This window comes from Apteryx mantelli, chromosome 12 (genome assembly GCF_036417845.1).
Source record: "Apteryx mantelli isolate bAptMan1 chromosome 12, bAptMan1.hap1, whole genome shotgun sequence".
Lineage (NCBI taxonomy): Eukaryota > Metazoa > Chordata > Aves > Apterygiformes > Apterygidae > Apteryx > Apteryx mantelli.
The window spans coordinates 28,273,422-28,290,091 of record NC_089989.1 but is presented as its reverse complement, the minus strand read 5'-3'; the positions used below and the strand labels follow the sequence as shown (position 1 = coordinate 28,290,091).

Sequence of the window (16,670 nt, the reverse complement as noted above, 5' to 3'; positions counted from 1 at the left end):
CCCGGGGCAGAGGCGCTCTTGTCGTTAGCGCCCCGGTTGGGCTGGGGAGCGGCAGAACCGGCAGCGCGATGCGCCCGCGGGCAGCGGAGAGGCCGGAACGCCGTGCAGCGGCCCCGCTCTTAGCACTAACGCTAAGCGGCGGGCTCGGCACCTCTGCCCGAACCGGCCGCGCTGCCCTGGAGGCTGCGCGCTGCCCGGAGCCGCGAGCGCAGCGCGGGCGCCTCGCCCTGGCGACACGGCGCCGGCAGGCAGGCAGGCAGGCAGGCAGGCAAGGGGGGCCGGAACCTTGTCGCGGGGCCGGCGGGCGGCGCCCGGAACGTTGGCGGGCGGCGCGCGCGGCCGGGCCCGTTTGGGCGGCGGACCGCCGTGCCACGTCCCAGGGAGCGGGCGGCGCGCGGGGCCGGTCGCCGCCGAGGGAGCCGCGCGGGGCCTCGTCTCGCTGCGCCGCCGCCGCCGCCATGGTAGGGCCCGGGCCGGGCCGGGAGGGGCGGCGCCGCGCTCGGGCACAGCGGGGCGCGGAGCCCGCCGATGCGCTGCCGGCTGGCGGCTGCGCCGGCCCCGGCCCGGCCCGCGGGACTCCGGGCTCACCTGTCCCTCGGTTCAGGGCGCCGCGCGACGGGGACCGCTTCTTTGCTGCTTTTGTCCAAGTATATCGCTTTAGTCGCTAAGACTCGATGTGGAATGTGTCTGTTCTCGTCTCTCCTTCTCCCCGCAGGTCTCGGTAATTAACACCGTGGACACCTCTCACGAGGACATGATAGTAAGTGCGTGTGTTGTTTTTTAGCAAAAACCCCGTGGGGGCGGGGGGAACTAAACACAGTTCAGCTCTGTTAACTGGGCTGCCTTACAAGACTAACTTTACAGTGTTTTCTTATGAGGGGTGAAGAATATAACGCGTATACTCTGTATAAAAGATGCGTGTGGAATATTAGCTGGAGAAAGCATAACACTCTTAGAAAATACGATAGTGCCGTTTCATCCCATGTAGACCAAAAATGGAGCTACCTTGGGAAGGAGAAATAATTTTAAACTTTAATTTTGATGTCCAGACTTGCTGCTGTGAAACAAAATATATATATACACTAAATGGTACAGAACTTGGACAAATTAAATTAGTTTTCCTTTAGGTGGATGTTTCTGGGAGCAGAGGTATAAGCACACATAGGAAGAAAGACTTTAAGTGATTTGTAGAAACAATGAGTTGGAGTTAAATAAGCTGTTTCAAACATAAATAAAAAATATTAGTAATTTTATTCACATTTTACATATTCAGAAACAAAAATATTTAACTTTGTCAAGACTTTACAGTTGGTGACACTGATTTCCTGCCCTCTCCTGAAAATACTGTGCATTACTACTCTGAATTCCCTCGATTACTTCTGCACGAACTTTTGCACTGTTAGTGAAAACAGTAATTGCAGGGGGCTGGGGGAGGGGGGAATGATTTGTGTGGATTGTCTAGATCGCTTTAAAACTCTACTCTTTATCCTGCCATCCTGGGACTCGGTCATCTGTTCACAGTTCCTAGAGCTACTTTTAAAATGTAATAATTGTTAATAAAGTGAAATTTACACAGCAGTTTTTCCATTACCTTATAGCATGATGCTCAGATGGATTATTATGGCACTCGGTTAGCAACCTGTTCTTCAGACAGATCCGTGAAAATCTTTGATGTTCGGAATGGAGGGCAAATCCTCATAGCAGATCTAAGAGGGTAAAGTGCATTTATCAGAAGAATTTACTCTGTGGAAAGCTTTAATATTTCATCATTTTGCCTTCTGGTAATGTAAAAAGCATAGTAAATTTTTCCCAGATAGTATTTACTATGGCTGGTTGTTGCTAAACAGCTCTTTAGAGCTGCGAGAGGGGACAGAGAGCCGGTTAGAAATAACAGTGTGGCTTTTTAATTCATCAGATGCTGGACACCTATAACTTCCTAGAAGTAAGCTCACAATCTATTTGTTAATATGTGGAAAAATGTTTGAATTGTTTTCAATGGTAATGGCTCTGACAGTTGTATGTGCCATTTTTAATCTTGGCATTACTGATTTATTCTTTATACCACTGCATTAATTACTTACAGAACACCAATTTACAATGCGATGGCTGTTAAACAGCCAAGTCTATAATGGGTTTCTCTGATCTTTTCCAACTAACATTGTTTCTTGCAGGCATGAAGGTCCAGTGTGGCAAGTTGCCTGGGCTCATCCTATGTATGGAAATATCCTAGCTTCCTGTTCCTATGACAGGAAGGTTATTATTTGGAAAGAAGAAAATGGCACTTGGGAAAAGACATATGAGTACACAGGACATGATTCCTCAGGTATGTGATATTTGGAGCTGGGAAGTGAAACTGGGGATAAAAGAGGATTCAGATTAGATTAGAATAAATTGTTCCATATTAAGGAAAAAAAGTGTTTATCAAACAGAAAAGGATAAATTAATGGAGAGACAGTAAGTCTATTCAACATAAAGAGGATGTTTATATAAAGGCATACTGCTTAATAGCCTGCTGTTTCAATTCATACAATGTTTGCATTGGAGTTGTTTTACAAATAAATCAGCTTTCAAATAAATAAGATGGTAGGATACAGAATTCTTGATACAATATTGTATGTGTCCACTATAGGAAGAAAGAAGAAGTTGTTTTTTAGCATGCTATGTTTTGTTCTACAATGGAAGCTGCTTTGTGCAGATGACTAGTCCTCCTACAGGCAAATCTGAGAAGTCTCCAAAGTCTTCAGTACACCAAAGCCCTAAGATGATGCTATTGGCCTCCTGAGAAAGGAAAGACAGTGGCGAGTCTTGCCATTCAATGTTATTCTCAAAGGGATCAACTAAACTGTTCTTGATCAATACCCCGAAGACTAAGCCTGCATTGAAAATGAGAGTAGGGCTACTTGTTTGATATACAGCTTTGTTTTGTTACTTATGTAGACCTATAAATACTATGTCTGTCATTTGGCTTTGGTTTTAGAGTCAGTGATATTCTTTGCTGTTGTAGGGGATAGTCAGAGTTTTTTACTCTCATTAAAAACACTCTTTTGATGTTCTCTTTCTAAAAGGTTTCCAAAAATGCAGGCAGCTTTCCACCATTCAGTGAACCAGGTTAACTGACTGGCTTTGAAATTTAAGAATGCTAAGACTCACATTCTTAATTTTCAAAGTTGTTTACTTTTAGTGACTATTCACTAATACTAGTCAGTTAGTCAGTTTTAGCTAGTCACTGTGTTGTAATCCAGTCTATCTCATTTTTCACAGTGAATTCTGTCTGCTGGGCACCACATGACTATGGATTGATATTGGCCTGCGGGAGCTCTGATGGGGCCATTTCGTTATTGAGCTACACAGGTGATGGGCAGTGGGAAGTCAAAAAGATCAGCAATGCACATACTGTAAGTCTGTTCTTTTGGAGCAATACGGAGTTCTTGGAGCTACAGATAAATGCCTCAAAGAACTTGTAGATTAGATCAATACTGAAATGCAATGAAGTGATCCAAAACATTTTCCAGAATCATAAATAACTTCTGTTTTAAGTAAATCCAGCATGGGAAGGTATACTTTGTAATCAGTGAAATAAAATAGAAACAACAGGTAACAAACAGTGCTGTTCAATAATTTTTAAGAATTATTGTTAAACACAGTGATGAAGGTTAAATGGTGGGAGATGGCATTAGTATTAAGAACACTTGTTACAAACTGGCTGTGAATAAACTGAGTCTGGAAAAACTGCAGGACTGACATTTTGCCCCAAAGAGTAGCTATTTTTGCTTACGCAGCATTTGATAAGCATCTAAGCAGTTTATAGCAGTGGCTTGCAATAAAAGGAAAGTGGGCTCTGGCCCAACAGGTCCCTTTTAGTCTTGCATTCCTAAATCTTAGCAACTGCCTACATCTTATCTTTTCAGTTTATCTCTTTCTCCACTGTTTACTTATTCGAGATGAGATTTGCCCATAAAACAGTTACTTAGCTACCTAAGACCTTCTGAATAAATACCCTATTGAGGCTAGACCATATCGTATAAGAATCCCAGTTTCCTAAGTTGGACTTATTCCCACTCCCTCTGCCCCACTAGAGAGTATGCTAGGTGTCCTTTGCCACCTCAGCAGCTTTTGATTTATTTGTTTAAAGTAAGAAACTTTAGTAATGAAATTATTCTCTTAAACAGATTGGATGTAATGCTGTTAGCTGGGCTCCCGCTGTTGTACCAGGAAGCCTTATAGAACAGCCATCTGGTCAAAAACCAAACTACATCAAAAGATTTGCATCTGGTGGCTGTGACAACCTTGTTAAGATCTGGAAGTAAGTGTTCTTGTTGCCTGAATTAAGAACTCATGAAAACTGATATCTTTTATAATCTTTGAATGCCACTGTTAATATCTCAAGTAATATTTTAGACATCTATACTTTCATCTTTGAATATCATTTTAGAGAAATGCTTTAAAGAATAGAAACAACTCGGTGACTTAGTCTCTCACATGGTTTTGGCAATTCATATCTACTGTGCTTAATTGTATCTTGGAAAGCAGCTTTTTAATTTTGATCACATTTGTCCCTTGTACAATAACAGATCTCTGTACAGTTACTGGAGATCAAATATTCTCTTATGCTGTATTCTGTCTCCTTGAAGAGATTTTGTCAGTTTAAGCCATAGAGCTTTTTGGAGAAGCGGGGAACACTTGTGCTTCGTATCATCTGGATAAACCAGGACTGCAAAAGCTACAAAACCCATCTTCCAGAGTAGGAGATGGCTGCTGCTGCCCTTCTGACAGTATAAATGTGTTTTCAGAGAAGAAGATGGCCAGTGGAAAGAAGAGCAGAAGCTGGAGGCTCATAGTGACTGGGTTCGAGATGTAGCCTGGGCTCCATCCATAGGTTTGCCAACAAGTACCATTGCTAGCTGTTCACAGGTGAGGTTTTTATTGGAACGACATGGGCAGGCTCTAAATGCCCAGAGCTGTTGCGTGGAAGTGCAACCATAATGCAGAGATTGCTTTTTCTGTATTATAACTTTTGGTCCAACCAACTTGCTCTGCTTGCTTCTGTAGGATGGCAGAGTGTTTATCTGGACATGCGATGATGCCTCTGGAAATTCATGGTCACCAAAATTGCTGCACAAGTTCACTGATGTTGTCTGGCATGTGAGCTGGTCCATTACTGCAAATATTCTTGCAGTGTCTGGAGGAGACAATAAAGTGAGTGCTACAGCCTTGGCTTTTACTCTTGCATGCCATATTTCCAGAAGAGTTGAGATGAGACAGGGTACTGTCACTTCTGTTGCTTGCATGAAGACTGTTGCAGATTCATGTTTGATTGCTGTGGTGGTGCAATTTTTTCTTTTTTTTGACTTATCAGAAGGGGAAGGGAGGGGAGGGAGAACCTAGCCCTTGGTAAACTGCTTGCACTGCATTTTGTTTTAGTCCTCACTGGTGACTGGAAATGCAAATTTAATCTTATTTTGTAGGATAGTCATATCAGTATTCACATCTTGTTTTCTTATCATTGGATAATTCTTTAGTATACAGCAACAAATAACATGATATAGAAGTCAAGTGCTGCAGGGCTGTTTTAAATAACTGTAGACCATCACCAAACTAGTGATGAGGTGATAGTTGCAAGGAAGTGTGAATGGGAAACTGAGCATATAATGTATTAAGGCCAAAACTTCTTCCTGATCTGTTTTTGAGGTCACGCTATGGAAGGAATCAGTAGACGGACTGTGGGCATGCATCAGTGATGTCAACAAGGGCCAAGGAGGAGTGTCTGCCGTTACAGAGGGGCAGCAGAATGAGCAGTGATGTATGGTTGAACAGTCCAGCAGCATCGTTATCCCTGATTTGTAATGTCTTGAACCAGATGAGAACTGCTTTTATCTAAACTGGACATGAATATTTGGAAATAAATATTCAATTTTATGATCACTCTATAACCATTAATGGGGGGCTACAATGTGTTGATGACCAGCCTTAATTGACATTCCCTTAAATTAAAGGTAAAGAGCATAGCAAAGCACTGTGTCTTATACTACTCCTTGATGCTGTAAAAACTGCCACCTGCCTTCTGGTTTAGAGATCAGATTCAATTAGATATGCTTCAGTCAGACTTCGAGCGCTTGAGTAGGAACAGAAGGAGGCCATCACAAAGTGCTGACATGTGAATGCTTTCTCCAAGGGGAGAAAAAGTTAGCTCTTTGAAAGGCTGAAGTTTTCTTTCCAAGGAAGGGTTGGGGGGGATGGGGGGCCGTGGGAGTTTTCAGCATTAAGATTAAAAGAATTGCCATTGTCCTGTCATCCAAGTGGATGGCCTCTGTGCTTTCCTTAAGTTGAAAAGGAGTAGTGGAATACGTCTTTTGCTTTACAACTATCTCAAACTTGGTTATTTAAACAAGAAGTCATCAAAACTTAATTTGAAAGTTTTTTAGCCAACTCTTCTGTACTGTACATCAGTGGTGGTTTTTTGGTTTTGTTTTTTTTTTAAAGATACCAACAGAATAAAGTCTTATCAGCTAAAGGCTGGTGTGCTGTATTATTAGATAATGCTTCTACAGGGGCCTTGTCAAGACTGTTTGCAGTGTCCCTTTAGACATTCCACTGTGCTGTTCTCCTCTCATCTACAATATGATTTTTCTGAAGCATTTCATTATATTGGTAGTCATTAGTGGACTAATAACTTCACAGCTATTTAGTATTTAGAAAAAAGAAAATGAAAAAGGTGCCTGAATACAGTAGAAGGCAATATCTCCTCCTCCTGGAATGGGTCTTACGGAGAATAAGACAACACAAACTGAAGCTTTGCCTTCAGTTAAACTGCTACATGCTATTGCAATTCAGGCAAGCCTATTATACTCAACAACCCAAATTTCAATATGCCTTCACCTGAAGGACAGCTTTCAGATAGCTCTCCTCACCTCCTGCAAGAGGTAAAGCACTTAACTAAAAGGTCACATTTCCTATCTGTTCTCCAGTTGCACTGGAACAACAAATGAACAACTCACAGCCTTCCTCTTTCTCCAAGGTAATTGTTCCTATGCATGCTCTTGGTTTTGGTACACCTAAGATAACACAGCCCATTCTCTTCCAGAAAGCTACCCTCATTTTATGATAGTTATGTATACTAACCAAATAACATCCTAGCTTACCTCACAAAAACACATACATGAATTACCTTTTACATGCCAGCAAGAGTATTTACATTCCTGTTCTTGTTTAAATGCTCTGTAGCCTTACCCCAAAAAACAACTTACCCAAAAATCAACATTATTACATTCACACAATTCCTTTTCAAAACATACAGCAAAGCAGCATTGTCTTTAACAAGGTGATGATGACATATCAAGGTGACTAAACAGCTTCTAAATGCATATGTCCTTAAATTTTATGAATTTTAATACTTAATAGTTTATTCAGCAGCAAGGTCCAATTCAGCAAATAGTTTATCATCTATTGCAAATTTAAACACTAGGTGAAAGTTTCTGAATTGCTCTTAAGGTTTTTGGATCTTTAATCCCCTCTCTTCCACCTACTTGGGCACAGGGTTAGAGAAAAAAAATCCTCAGCACAAGCTTCATCTGTGCTCAATTATATAACATTTTCTCCTCAGTGCACCACAGTTTCTTTTTCCTTAGCTGAGGAGGAGAAAGGTTTGCATCTTATTTATGATGACTGAAAGGAGTTCCTATGTGAGAAATGAAGTTCTAACATTCAATCTGCATTGTTAAATTTATAAAGTTTCTAGTATAAGTCTCACACTGATACTGAAAATTAGACTGTCTTTAATGGTAACTGTGGTCACTATTGAATTTTTTCTTTTATTTTTTTTAATTAAAATCCATGGGGGTTACCACACTAATTTAGATAGGTTGTTGCATGGATCGATACCTTACATTTCTGTTTTCTTCACTAATTTGGAGTGCTGACAGCCTTAATAAAGCAGAAGATGCTGAGCCAAAGACAAACTCCTGAAAGCTACAGGGGACTGGTCTCCCAATCACGTTAACTCAGGAACTATGTAATTCTAGGGCCAGACCAGATCAAAACACATTGTGCTACAAAAATGCAAGGGGCTTCTGCTTCCTCGTCACTGTTTCAGGTCCAGTACTGTATCATCACCATCTTTCCCTGTGCTGTTGGGAGTTTGTGCTTTGCAGGCTCTTGGATAGAAGACAACATGAAGATCTAACTCCATCAGAACTTGAACTAGGTTTGTTGCTAGAGGGATTTGTGACCCAACACCTCTATTTGTTCTCAGCTCCCTTATCACAGATACAAGCTCTCCTAGTTTTACCAGCTCAACTGGTAAACATATTGACATATTTGACTGTATACATGTTGACTGGTGAACATGTATAGACATGTTTCTGAAGTGCTAAAAAAAATTTGTATCATGTCACAGATCTGATTTACAGCATGACTGCACAATATTTGAAATAGTCCACCTAGAAAGCAACAACATGAGACAGGGAAGAAGGGAAGCTCTTAAATCATGTTTGCAGAAGAAATCAATATGGATCTGCATCCCAGATAATACTCATTTTCCAACTCAACAGATGTGCTAAAGAGACAATCTTATTTGGCCAGAGTGCAGTTACAATGGTTATAGCAAAGCTCCCTATTACATTTTATCAAATATCAAAGCTACTTTAGTTAAAGTCCTCCTCCTTTTCCCATCTCTGAACATTTTGCATGTTTTCCCTTCCCGCGGTTATACCAGTGCAAGTTTGTGGGGCTGCAAATGTGAAAGGGATCCTACAGATAAGCCATGCCATTCAAGTCTAACTAAAATACAAGTAACAGAAGTTTCAAATTTGTCTTCCCTAACCATATATTCCTTCTTTATTCCTCTAAAATAAAAATCACAGTATTTCCAATTTCTCTTCATGGGATATTTTCTAGACCCTGAGCCCTTGCTGCTAATCTGCAGTGAAGTTCTTTAAATTTGTTAATATTTCATTTTTACAATAATGAAAGTAATGCTTACCAGGTATCATTTTCAATTTGAGTCCTCCAGCAAAAGACAACAAAATCTGATAAAACAGACTTGGGAGAAAATACAGTAGGGAGGAAATGCACTTACGTGCAAAAAAGGAGAAACACAACTTTCACCACAGATCAGGAATAAAGCTTAACTTTTCCATTTCTGTTATACCACCTTGAATAACAATAATGTTATTTTCCCCTCTTTGAAAAAATATACCTTACAGCCATTAATTTATTTTAAAAAAGAAATGTTAACACAGGAAAAAGAAGGAAAAACTTCCACTTCACTGCCTACACAATTTCATTATATGTAAAAGTAAATGCAGCAATAGATCTATGCACTATTTTCACTTTTTGTTGATTTTGTTATCATATAAGCAGGCCAAGTTTCCAAGGAATTCAAATACATATCAGATTGCATTTCCAGTTATACTGTAGCACAGAACAAATATTCCACTTGGTATATAAAGTACTTAAGAAGCAGCCATTTGGTGAAACCACAAAACTAGGCAGGTAAAGTTTCAGACATCTTTTGTCTATTTTCCTGTATAATTCCTCTCTGCTAGCCCACCTGCTCCAGTTGTAATATTTTAGTTACGGAAGAAAACACGGTAAGCAACAGTCTTTGGACACGGTATTTTTACTTTTAATATACAAAAATTGTGTTTGTTTTATACATCTAACTTTATAAACAAGTATTTCAGGACAAATTTTGTAACTGGATCTGGATTCAATTAAATAAAGAGAAATATTGCAAAATACGTTTGATTTTTCAACCTATCTTTTCAGGTTTGACACACCGCTTACTGAAGATAATCATGTTTCTCAGAGGTGCTCTGCTTGGAATTCTCCTCTTCAGTGTTCTCTGGACAGAAACTACTCTGGCTGGCTCTAGTTTTTTAAGCCCCGAATATAAGAAAATACAGGTAAAAGATTCAGAATAATACTTTTTCAAAGCTGTCCTCCCCTAAGAGACCTTTAAACCGAGATTCTTTACAATGTTCAGAGAAGCCTTTAGAAGTTATAGATTCTGGAAAAGGAAAGAATTATGCCAGAGAACTTCTGTAACAAACCATTAGCACTGTATACATGCTTGAAAATTAAGATCTAATCTCATTCACTAAGAATTAATGACCTAAAAAGGAACGATTAGAGAGAAAGTAGCCATTTAAGTAATCTGTTGGCAGCTTCTGTTTTTTTTGGAAATGAACTGGCAGGTAGCTGTTCTGTAAGGAACTCTTAAACCACATTCCTGTTAGAACAAATGCAGTAATAGTAGTACAATTATTATAGTCCTATGGATCTACATAGCTTTAAAAGAAGCCTATGATGCCTTCCACTACCTTGCTGCATCTATTTTAATTATGGATTCTAATTTCTCTGCTAATTTTGTTATGGAAAGAATATGTAGATGTTATTTTGCTTGCTTTCCAGCAACGAAAGGATCCAAAAAAGCCAACAATGAAATTACACCGTCGAGGCACGGAAGGTTTTTTGGATACAGATGAAGCATGGGCAGAAGATGACAGTAACAGTATTGAAATTAAGGTTTGCATTTTTCCTCTGGATCACACACAAGTTTAAGAGGTGGGGTTGGCAGTGGGGGGAAGTATATTTTGCGTCACATGAAGTAGTACAAGTGAAAACTACTTTCATATTCAACTTGAAAGGCAAGCAGGAAAAGGCACATGAAAACCACATGCACTAATGGCATGAAATAATTTAAAATTGCCTGTAGTAAATCAGATCACAATCTCCTACTAATGATTCACTTAAGTTTTGAAATTCACATATAGTAGAGTTTCTTCTAAAGCTTTCTTTTCTCCAGTTTATTGTGCAGTTTGGCCTGCAGTAGCTATACACCCTGTTTCTCAGATTTTGATTTCATGTCTCAATACTTATAAATGAATAGATAGAACAACCTTTTCACATATCTTGCTTGTCACTGTTCCCATGAATAAAATTAATTTGCAACGTCCTTGTACAGGAACTTGTCCGTTAAACTGTTGTCTTTTAATGTTTTCTACAGTTTAACGTTCCCTTTGAAATTGGTGTCAAGATAACAGAAGACCAGTATCAGGAATATGGACAAATGCTGGAGAAGATGCTAGGGGACATTCTTGAAGAGAACACTAAAGGTACTTTCAACCAAGTCTCCAAAGCAGAGATTTAAAAACAAAAACAAAAATCAAAAACTTTTGCCATCTAATTAGTCATGTAAAACATCCAAAACAATATTTCAGAAGTGACTGTGAGTGACTGACCACTGAGAGAACCATTAAAATAACTGATGTTCAGAAACTTGGTTGAACTTTGAAGTATCACATTAAAATATATTTAAAAAGGAGGTGGGAGGCTTCCTTACCTTCCACTACCAATCTTTTTTCCCCACTCCCCTCAAATCTCAGCATTTCCCTGTGTTCTCAGCTAAATAAGACCTTCACAGTTTTCATGGTGAAGTTTGTTAGTTATGTTGTTGTAACTAAGCTAATTCTAGCTGATTCACTGAAAACTAATGTTCTAATGACTAAATCCCACCCCATAAACTGCCAGGTTTTTGCCTTCAGAGCTTTTTGTACTTTATTTGCACTCACTCTCAGTACGCTGACCTTTCTGAATCTCTAATTTTAATGGTTATGTCCATCTTGATATCTGTATTATACATTGCAACTATAAATTACTTCATGCTTCTGCTTTCACCCTGCTTTCCAAGCTCCCAGCGCTCTGCCCCAAGCTCTTTCCTCTGTCCGCCTTCACACTCCTGCAGTGCTACTCCTCCGATGGCTGTTATACAAGTCAGTTACATTCTGTAGGGGCAAGTATGCATAAAACTATATGAAAGCCACCTTCTCTTCTGCCTTCATTTGAGTGCTCGTGAAGCTTTTGGACAGATTAACAAAACAAGACTTTCAAAAAAGTACTACAACTATCAATTCCTATCAAAAACCATCAATTACCAAATATTAAAACTAACAATAACCTTTATCTTTTGCATTTTTAGAAACTCAAATGAAAAACTGAGGCAAGCTGAAGGACAAAGACATCACCAGCACTATTCTGCCTGGAATGTTTTAAGTTTTACTTTAAAATGAAACTATTACTGATTTCACAACTGTAAGGAGGGAAGATGTACATGAGCCTGAATAGGTTGCTCTGATAAAAAGATGCTAACAGATGATCTTTTATGGAATACAAACAAGAATAGCAAAGGGGAAGATTAATGACAGGCTGACACGTAGACTTGTTTTATCTCTTTCTTGGGAAAAACTGTGATTATTCTAAATTTGAAAGCTGTATGAATCCATTCTAAAACTGAGGGAAACTTTTCTTACTCTTCTATACGCATCTGTAATATAATAAAGCTTACGCTGAAACTGCATTTACTTGTTATAATTTTTAAGAACAGATCAAACTAGATATTTCATGTAAGAATAGAGACTAAACTATGCAAACACACACATGGTATCAGTTTTCAGTTGCCAAATTAGCTAAATTGCCAAAGGATGCGTTAACATATGTTAACATAAAGGAAACCATCCAATACTTCTTCAGGTTAAAAAACAATTTTCCAGTTAACTTATTTGGTTTCAGAATCATATCCATATTGGTGCTAGACATCAGAGAACAACAGGGTAATTTTTCATGCTTTCAAATGCATAAACCAGTATGTTCCACTGTAGTACATGTTCTTTTCTGTACCTCAGCAATTAAATACTTCTGAAAGCCAAAATTAACACCCACATGGAGATCTGTTAATCCATGAACACTTGCTAGACTGTGCTCACAAAAACATTCTATGAAATACTCTTGGACAAGCTAGTGTAATGAAAGTGAACTCAGCTGTCACATTTCCCAGGCAGGTTCTCTCTTCCCATCACAAAATTAATCACCTAAATGAAATCAGTGCTTCAATGCCGCCAGCACCATCTTTTGTCACACTGTACCAGGAAGCAAACAAGAATTAGAGGTGAATGGATGTGGATCGAAAAGGGGTGTACAAGATACACAGATGCTTAGAACTCTTATCACCGGTTCAGAAAACCATGTTTACATGCCACAACCAGAAGAAACAATGCAATGGTTTTCCTCCACATTGTATAACGTTTCCAGGCACAGATCTTACCAACATTTCCTAGACAATTCCTGTAAGTCGTACATGTGCCTGGTGTTCTGCTGTAGAGCAGGCAGCACGAGGGAAAGCAGCAGGCTTTTCAGATGTGCAATCTCTTTCACAGCATGCAAAGCCAGTCCAGAGTGAGAGTGCTGACATGTACTTTTTGAAACCCGCAGAAGTGTTATGAAAGGGAAGAGTCAGCGCACTGAAGTTATATTTATTTTCTTTAATGCTGAACTCTAATCAATACTTTCACAGCACGTCTACAGCTCATGTTTAAATGTTATTTCTGAAAAAAATAACTAATGTTTTCAAAGTATATTTCATAGCCAATAATCTGCCCAACAGTACAGAAAGGAAACCGTTGGCCAGAGATATTGTATAGATCCTTCCTTAAAAAGGAGCACTGTCGGTAGGATCTCTGTTTCTAGAATTCTGACAGAACGGTACAGGATTCAGTCACCGTGAAGAAAAAGTGGCTGAGCTACAAAATCAAAATCGAGTCATAGACTAGCAGGCACATCAGTCTGCAACACAGCATATTAAGTGGCCCATTGTATGACAGCCTTTGGATCAGTGTTTCCTGGTGATTTAGAAAAAAGACCTATAAACACATGTAGTATTTCCTCCCTTGCAAATATACCAGCAGCCTCAAGAGGGTAGTATGACCTAAGAATGCAGGGACCAGCAAGCCCTCAAGTGCTCTCTTTCTTACCTGACTAGGAAGGGAATAAGAAGCATCCGTTTCTACAAGTATTCCATTCAAAGAGACTTTTCTTACAGTCTCCCTTGCTTTGGAGGCAGAAGAATAAGCAAGCAAGGCAGCAAATCCTAGCATTAAGGTTTTTTTTTTTTTTTTAATAGCACAGAAACTAGATACTTACTTGAGTATTCAGTAAAACCTTCTAGTCCAGAAATTACATATAAAGAATGCTAAGAAAGTGACCTGGCCAAGATCCAAGGAGTTACTTCATCAAACTCAATCAAAGCAAAAGCTTTTCTCTGCCAGCTCAGATCTAGACCTGTCAGAACCCAAACAATTCTATTTGGTGGCAGAAACTGGAGTTTGATGAAGTTCTTGTTGCTGTTCTTTATTTGCTTGGACACATTATTACCAAGCAAATAGAGTCTATATGCACCATGTAACAACACGCCAAAACACTCCTGCATGATCTGGAACCTCCCACAAGATTACACACACGTTTGATTATGTCCATAAATACTATTTGGAGGGGAGGGAGGCAAGGAAGAAAGAAAAAGAAGAAAAACAGTAAAGTACATTCTAAGTCATATTCCTGAAGACTTCCCTAACCAGGAAGCTATCTTTGGAAGAGGTCACCATTTCTGGGTTACTTAGTGCCAACGGTTAAGAATTTTTCATGCTGCAGCTGACTATGTTTATTTCTCTGTGATTAGTTCTTACTAATAATTTAAGATAATTGAAATAATGAATGAAAGATAAAAATCACACTAGGGAAAGGCAAATGCAGCCATCACAGGACTCTCACCTTCAGCTGTAATCACTCTCTAAATTTAAGAGGATGCAGTATTGCTTACATTGCATTTTCTTCCAACACCCTTAAGAATTACAGTACAAGCTGTCTCCTCGCACTAATGAAAGATCATTATCCAATTGTGTAAAAGAAATAAGATAACTTGTTAAGCGACAAACAACCTAGCTCATATGCAAGGAAGACTGATAGCAATATACCACATTAAAGAAAAATAAATAAATAAATAAACAAATCAGAGTCCCCCCAGAATAGCAGCTAGTATCGAACGCTCTCAAGTGCCTAATTCTTTATGGATTCGGGAAGTGTAGAACATCCAATCACTTTTAATGTAATAGTTCTCTTATCTAGTAGATATCTTTTTTTTTTTTTTTTCTGTAACGGTGTATTACTAGACTTGGCTTTACAAAACCGGGAACTCAAAAAGTAAGAAACAGACAAAAACTGTTTTGCCTTTTTCATTTAAATATTCTCCTTAAGATTCTAGCCATTAAGACCCCAAATACATTTCAGCAGACCTCATTCAAGACAGCCGTTCTTCTGGACTCACCACTCGTTCTTCCGAGCTCAGGCTCGATTCATCCGCAAAGGCAGACTTCGGAGAGGCCCCTCAGCAGCTCTCCTTCGATAGGTCACGGAGCGCTCTTTGGGGTCATTCTGAACGATATCAGGACTGCCACAAGGTCTTTTCTAAGGAAGGGAGATGGTGCTGCAAAGCTCTGCGTACCAGGACACAGAGGATCCCAGAGCAGGAAAGCAAAGCACCCCAAGATCTTTGCAGAGCTACAGGCGACAACGTGTATTTCAGGACAGTGATCACAAACTGTTCCTTTTGGGGGGAAAATGAATAGTTTTGCCTTATGAGCTCCCTGCTAGCTGACAAGACAGAGCTGGAAGACATTTGCACACTGTGAAAAAGTTTGTCGTTGCAATCACTCCATACACAACGACCTTTCTGTAGCTGTATTATCCTGGAAAATACTTTGATAAGTAAATAATAGTTGCTTTTCCCTACAAGATTTTTCACCTCTTTGGAGCAGGTCTTGCTGGAGCCAGGGAGGCCTCCGGCCCTGCCCCTCTGCTCTCTCCGCTCTCGCCCCGACAACAAGGCCTAGCAGGGCTCGTCTGCTTGAGCAATAGCATTAAATGGGCATCACGGGACATTAAATGAGCTCGACTGCATTATCAAAGAACGCTGATAACTGGGTAAGCAGGCTACAGAGAATATGACTATTTGCAGCCAACACAAAACAGACACTCAGCCCATGTTGTGGTTTCATCGCTTCACGCGTATCTACGTGCAATATATAAGTTTAGATAAAGCTCTGCCTTTAAGAAAGCCTGAAGATCTATAGAAAGAAGCCAATTACAGTAAGCGCAACAAAAGAGAAAGCAGCGCTGTTGAAACATAGGATTTTTTTAAGATGGCACTGTAAGTAAAAAGTGCTTTCTCACCCCATTGTGTTATTTCTTGGAGTTTGTTGCAAGAACAGGAAGCCCAGACCTGAAAGACTTCCACAAAATAAGTATTGCTTCGTGGTTAAAAGCAGGGGTGGCAGGAATGACACTAGAAGCCTTTAAAACACATGAACGAATGACGTTAGAAAGCGCCTCCAAAATTCGTTAGCAGAAGGAAATGACGACTGAAACCCGAAAGCTTCATTGACAAACACATTTGTGAGCTCGTTTTCAGTAACAGGGCCCAGGACTACAAGCCGCCACTGGGGACATTTCGCAGGAGGGAGCGGGTACGGCCGCCCAACCGCCCCTGAGGCGCCCGCGGCGGAAGGGCGGGAAAGGCGGCGCCGCCTCCCCTCACAGCGGCGCCGCGCGCGGCACGGGAGCGGCCGCGGGGGGCGGGAAGAGGCGGGGGGGGGGAGGGGGCGGTGTGGCGGCGCCGCCCTGGCGCTGAGGGCAGGCGGGGCGCGGCGCGGCGGCCCCCGGTGACTCTCCTACCGGGCTTTGTTAATTACGCACGGGCTTTATTAATTAAAGGACCCAGTGAGAGAGAGAACGGTGATGCCTTTCAGCCGGGGAGAGGGCAGAAGCCCCAGGGGCTGTGCTGCGTG

General features: G+C 40.4%; 3 protein-coding genes across 3 annotated transcripts in view; 2 read left to right on the top strand and 1 right to left on the bottom strand.

The window, feature by feature from the left end:
• IFT122 (intraflagellar transport 122) overlaps positions 1-15,403 on the bottom strand; it is a 97,144-nt gene extending 81,741 nt beyond the window's left edge. Inside the window, exon 1 of the mRNA XM_067303554.1 lies at positions 15,399-15,403. The gene's annotated coding sequence lies outside the window, so the exon portion shown is untranslated. The remainder of the gene's footprint in view (positions 1-15,398) is intronic.
• Positions 447-5,916, top strand: SEC13 (SEC13 homolog, nuclear pore and COPII coat complex component). The gene is made up of 9 exons (XM_067303536.1): positions 447-461; positions 716-760; positions 1,599-1,714; positions 2,172-2,323; positions 3,262-3,395; positions 4,170-4,303; positions 4,791-4,911; positions 5,050-5,196; positions 5,689-5,916. The coding sequence occupies exons 1-9, from the start codon at positions 459-461 to the stop codon at positions 5,797-5,799; spliced, it is 963 nt and encodes a 320-aa protein (XP_067159637.1). The 5' UTR covers positions 447-458; the 3' UTR covers positions 5,800-5,916.
• GHRL (ghrelin and obestatin prepropeptide) lies at positions 7,851-12,665 on the top strand. The gene is made up of 4 exons (XM_013954932.2): positions 7,851-9,902; positions 10,411-10,524; positions 11,006-11,114; positions 11,978-12,665. Exons 1-4 carry the CDS (start codon positions 9,795-9,797, stop codon positions 11,995-11,997), a joined length of 351 nt encoding a protein of 116 aa, XP_013810386.1. The 5' UTR covers positions 7,851-9,794; the 3' UTR covers positions 11,998-12,665.
• Positions 15,404-16,670: the final 1,267 nt, after the last annotated feature.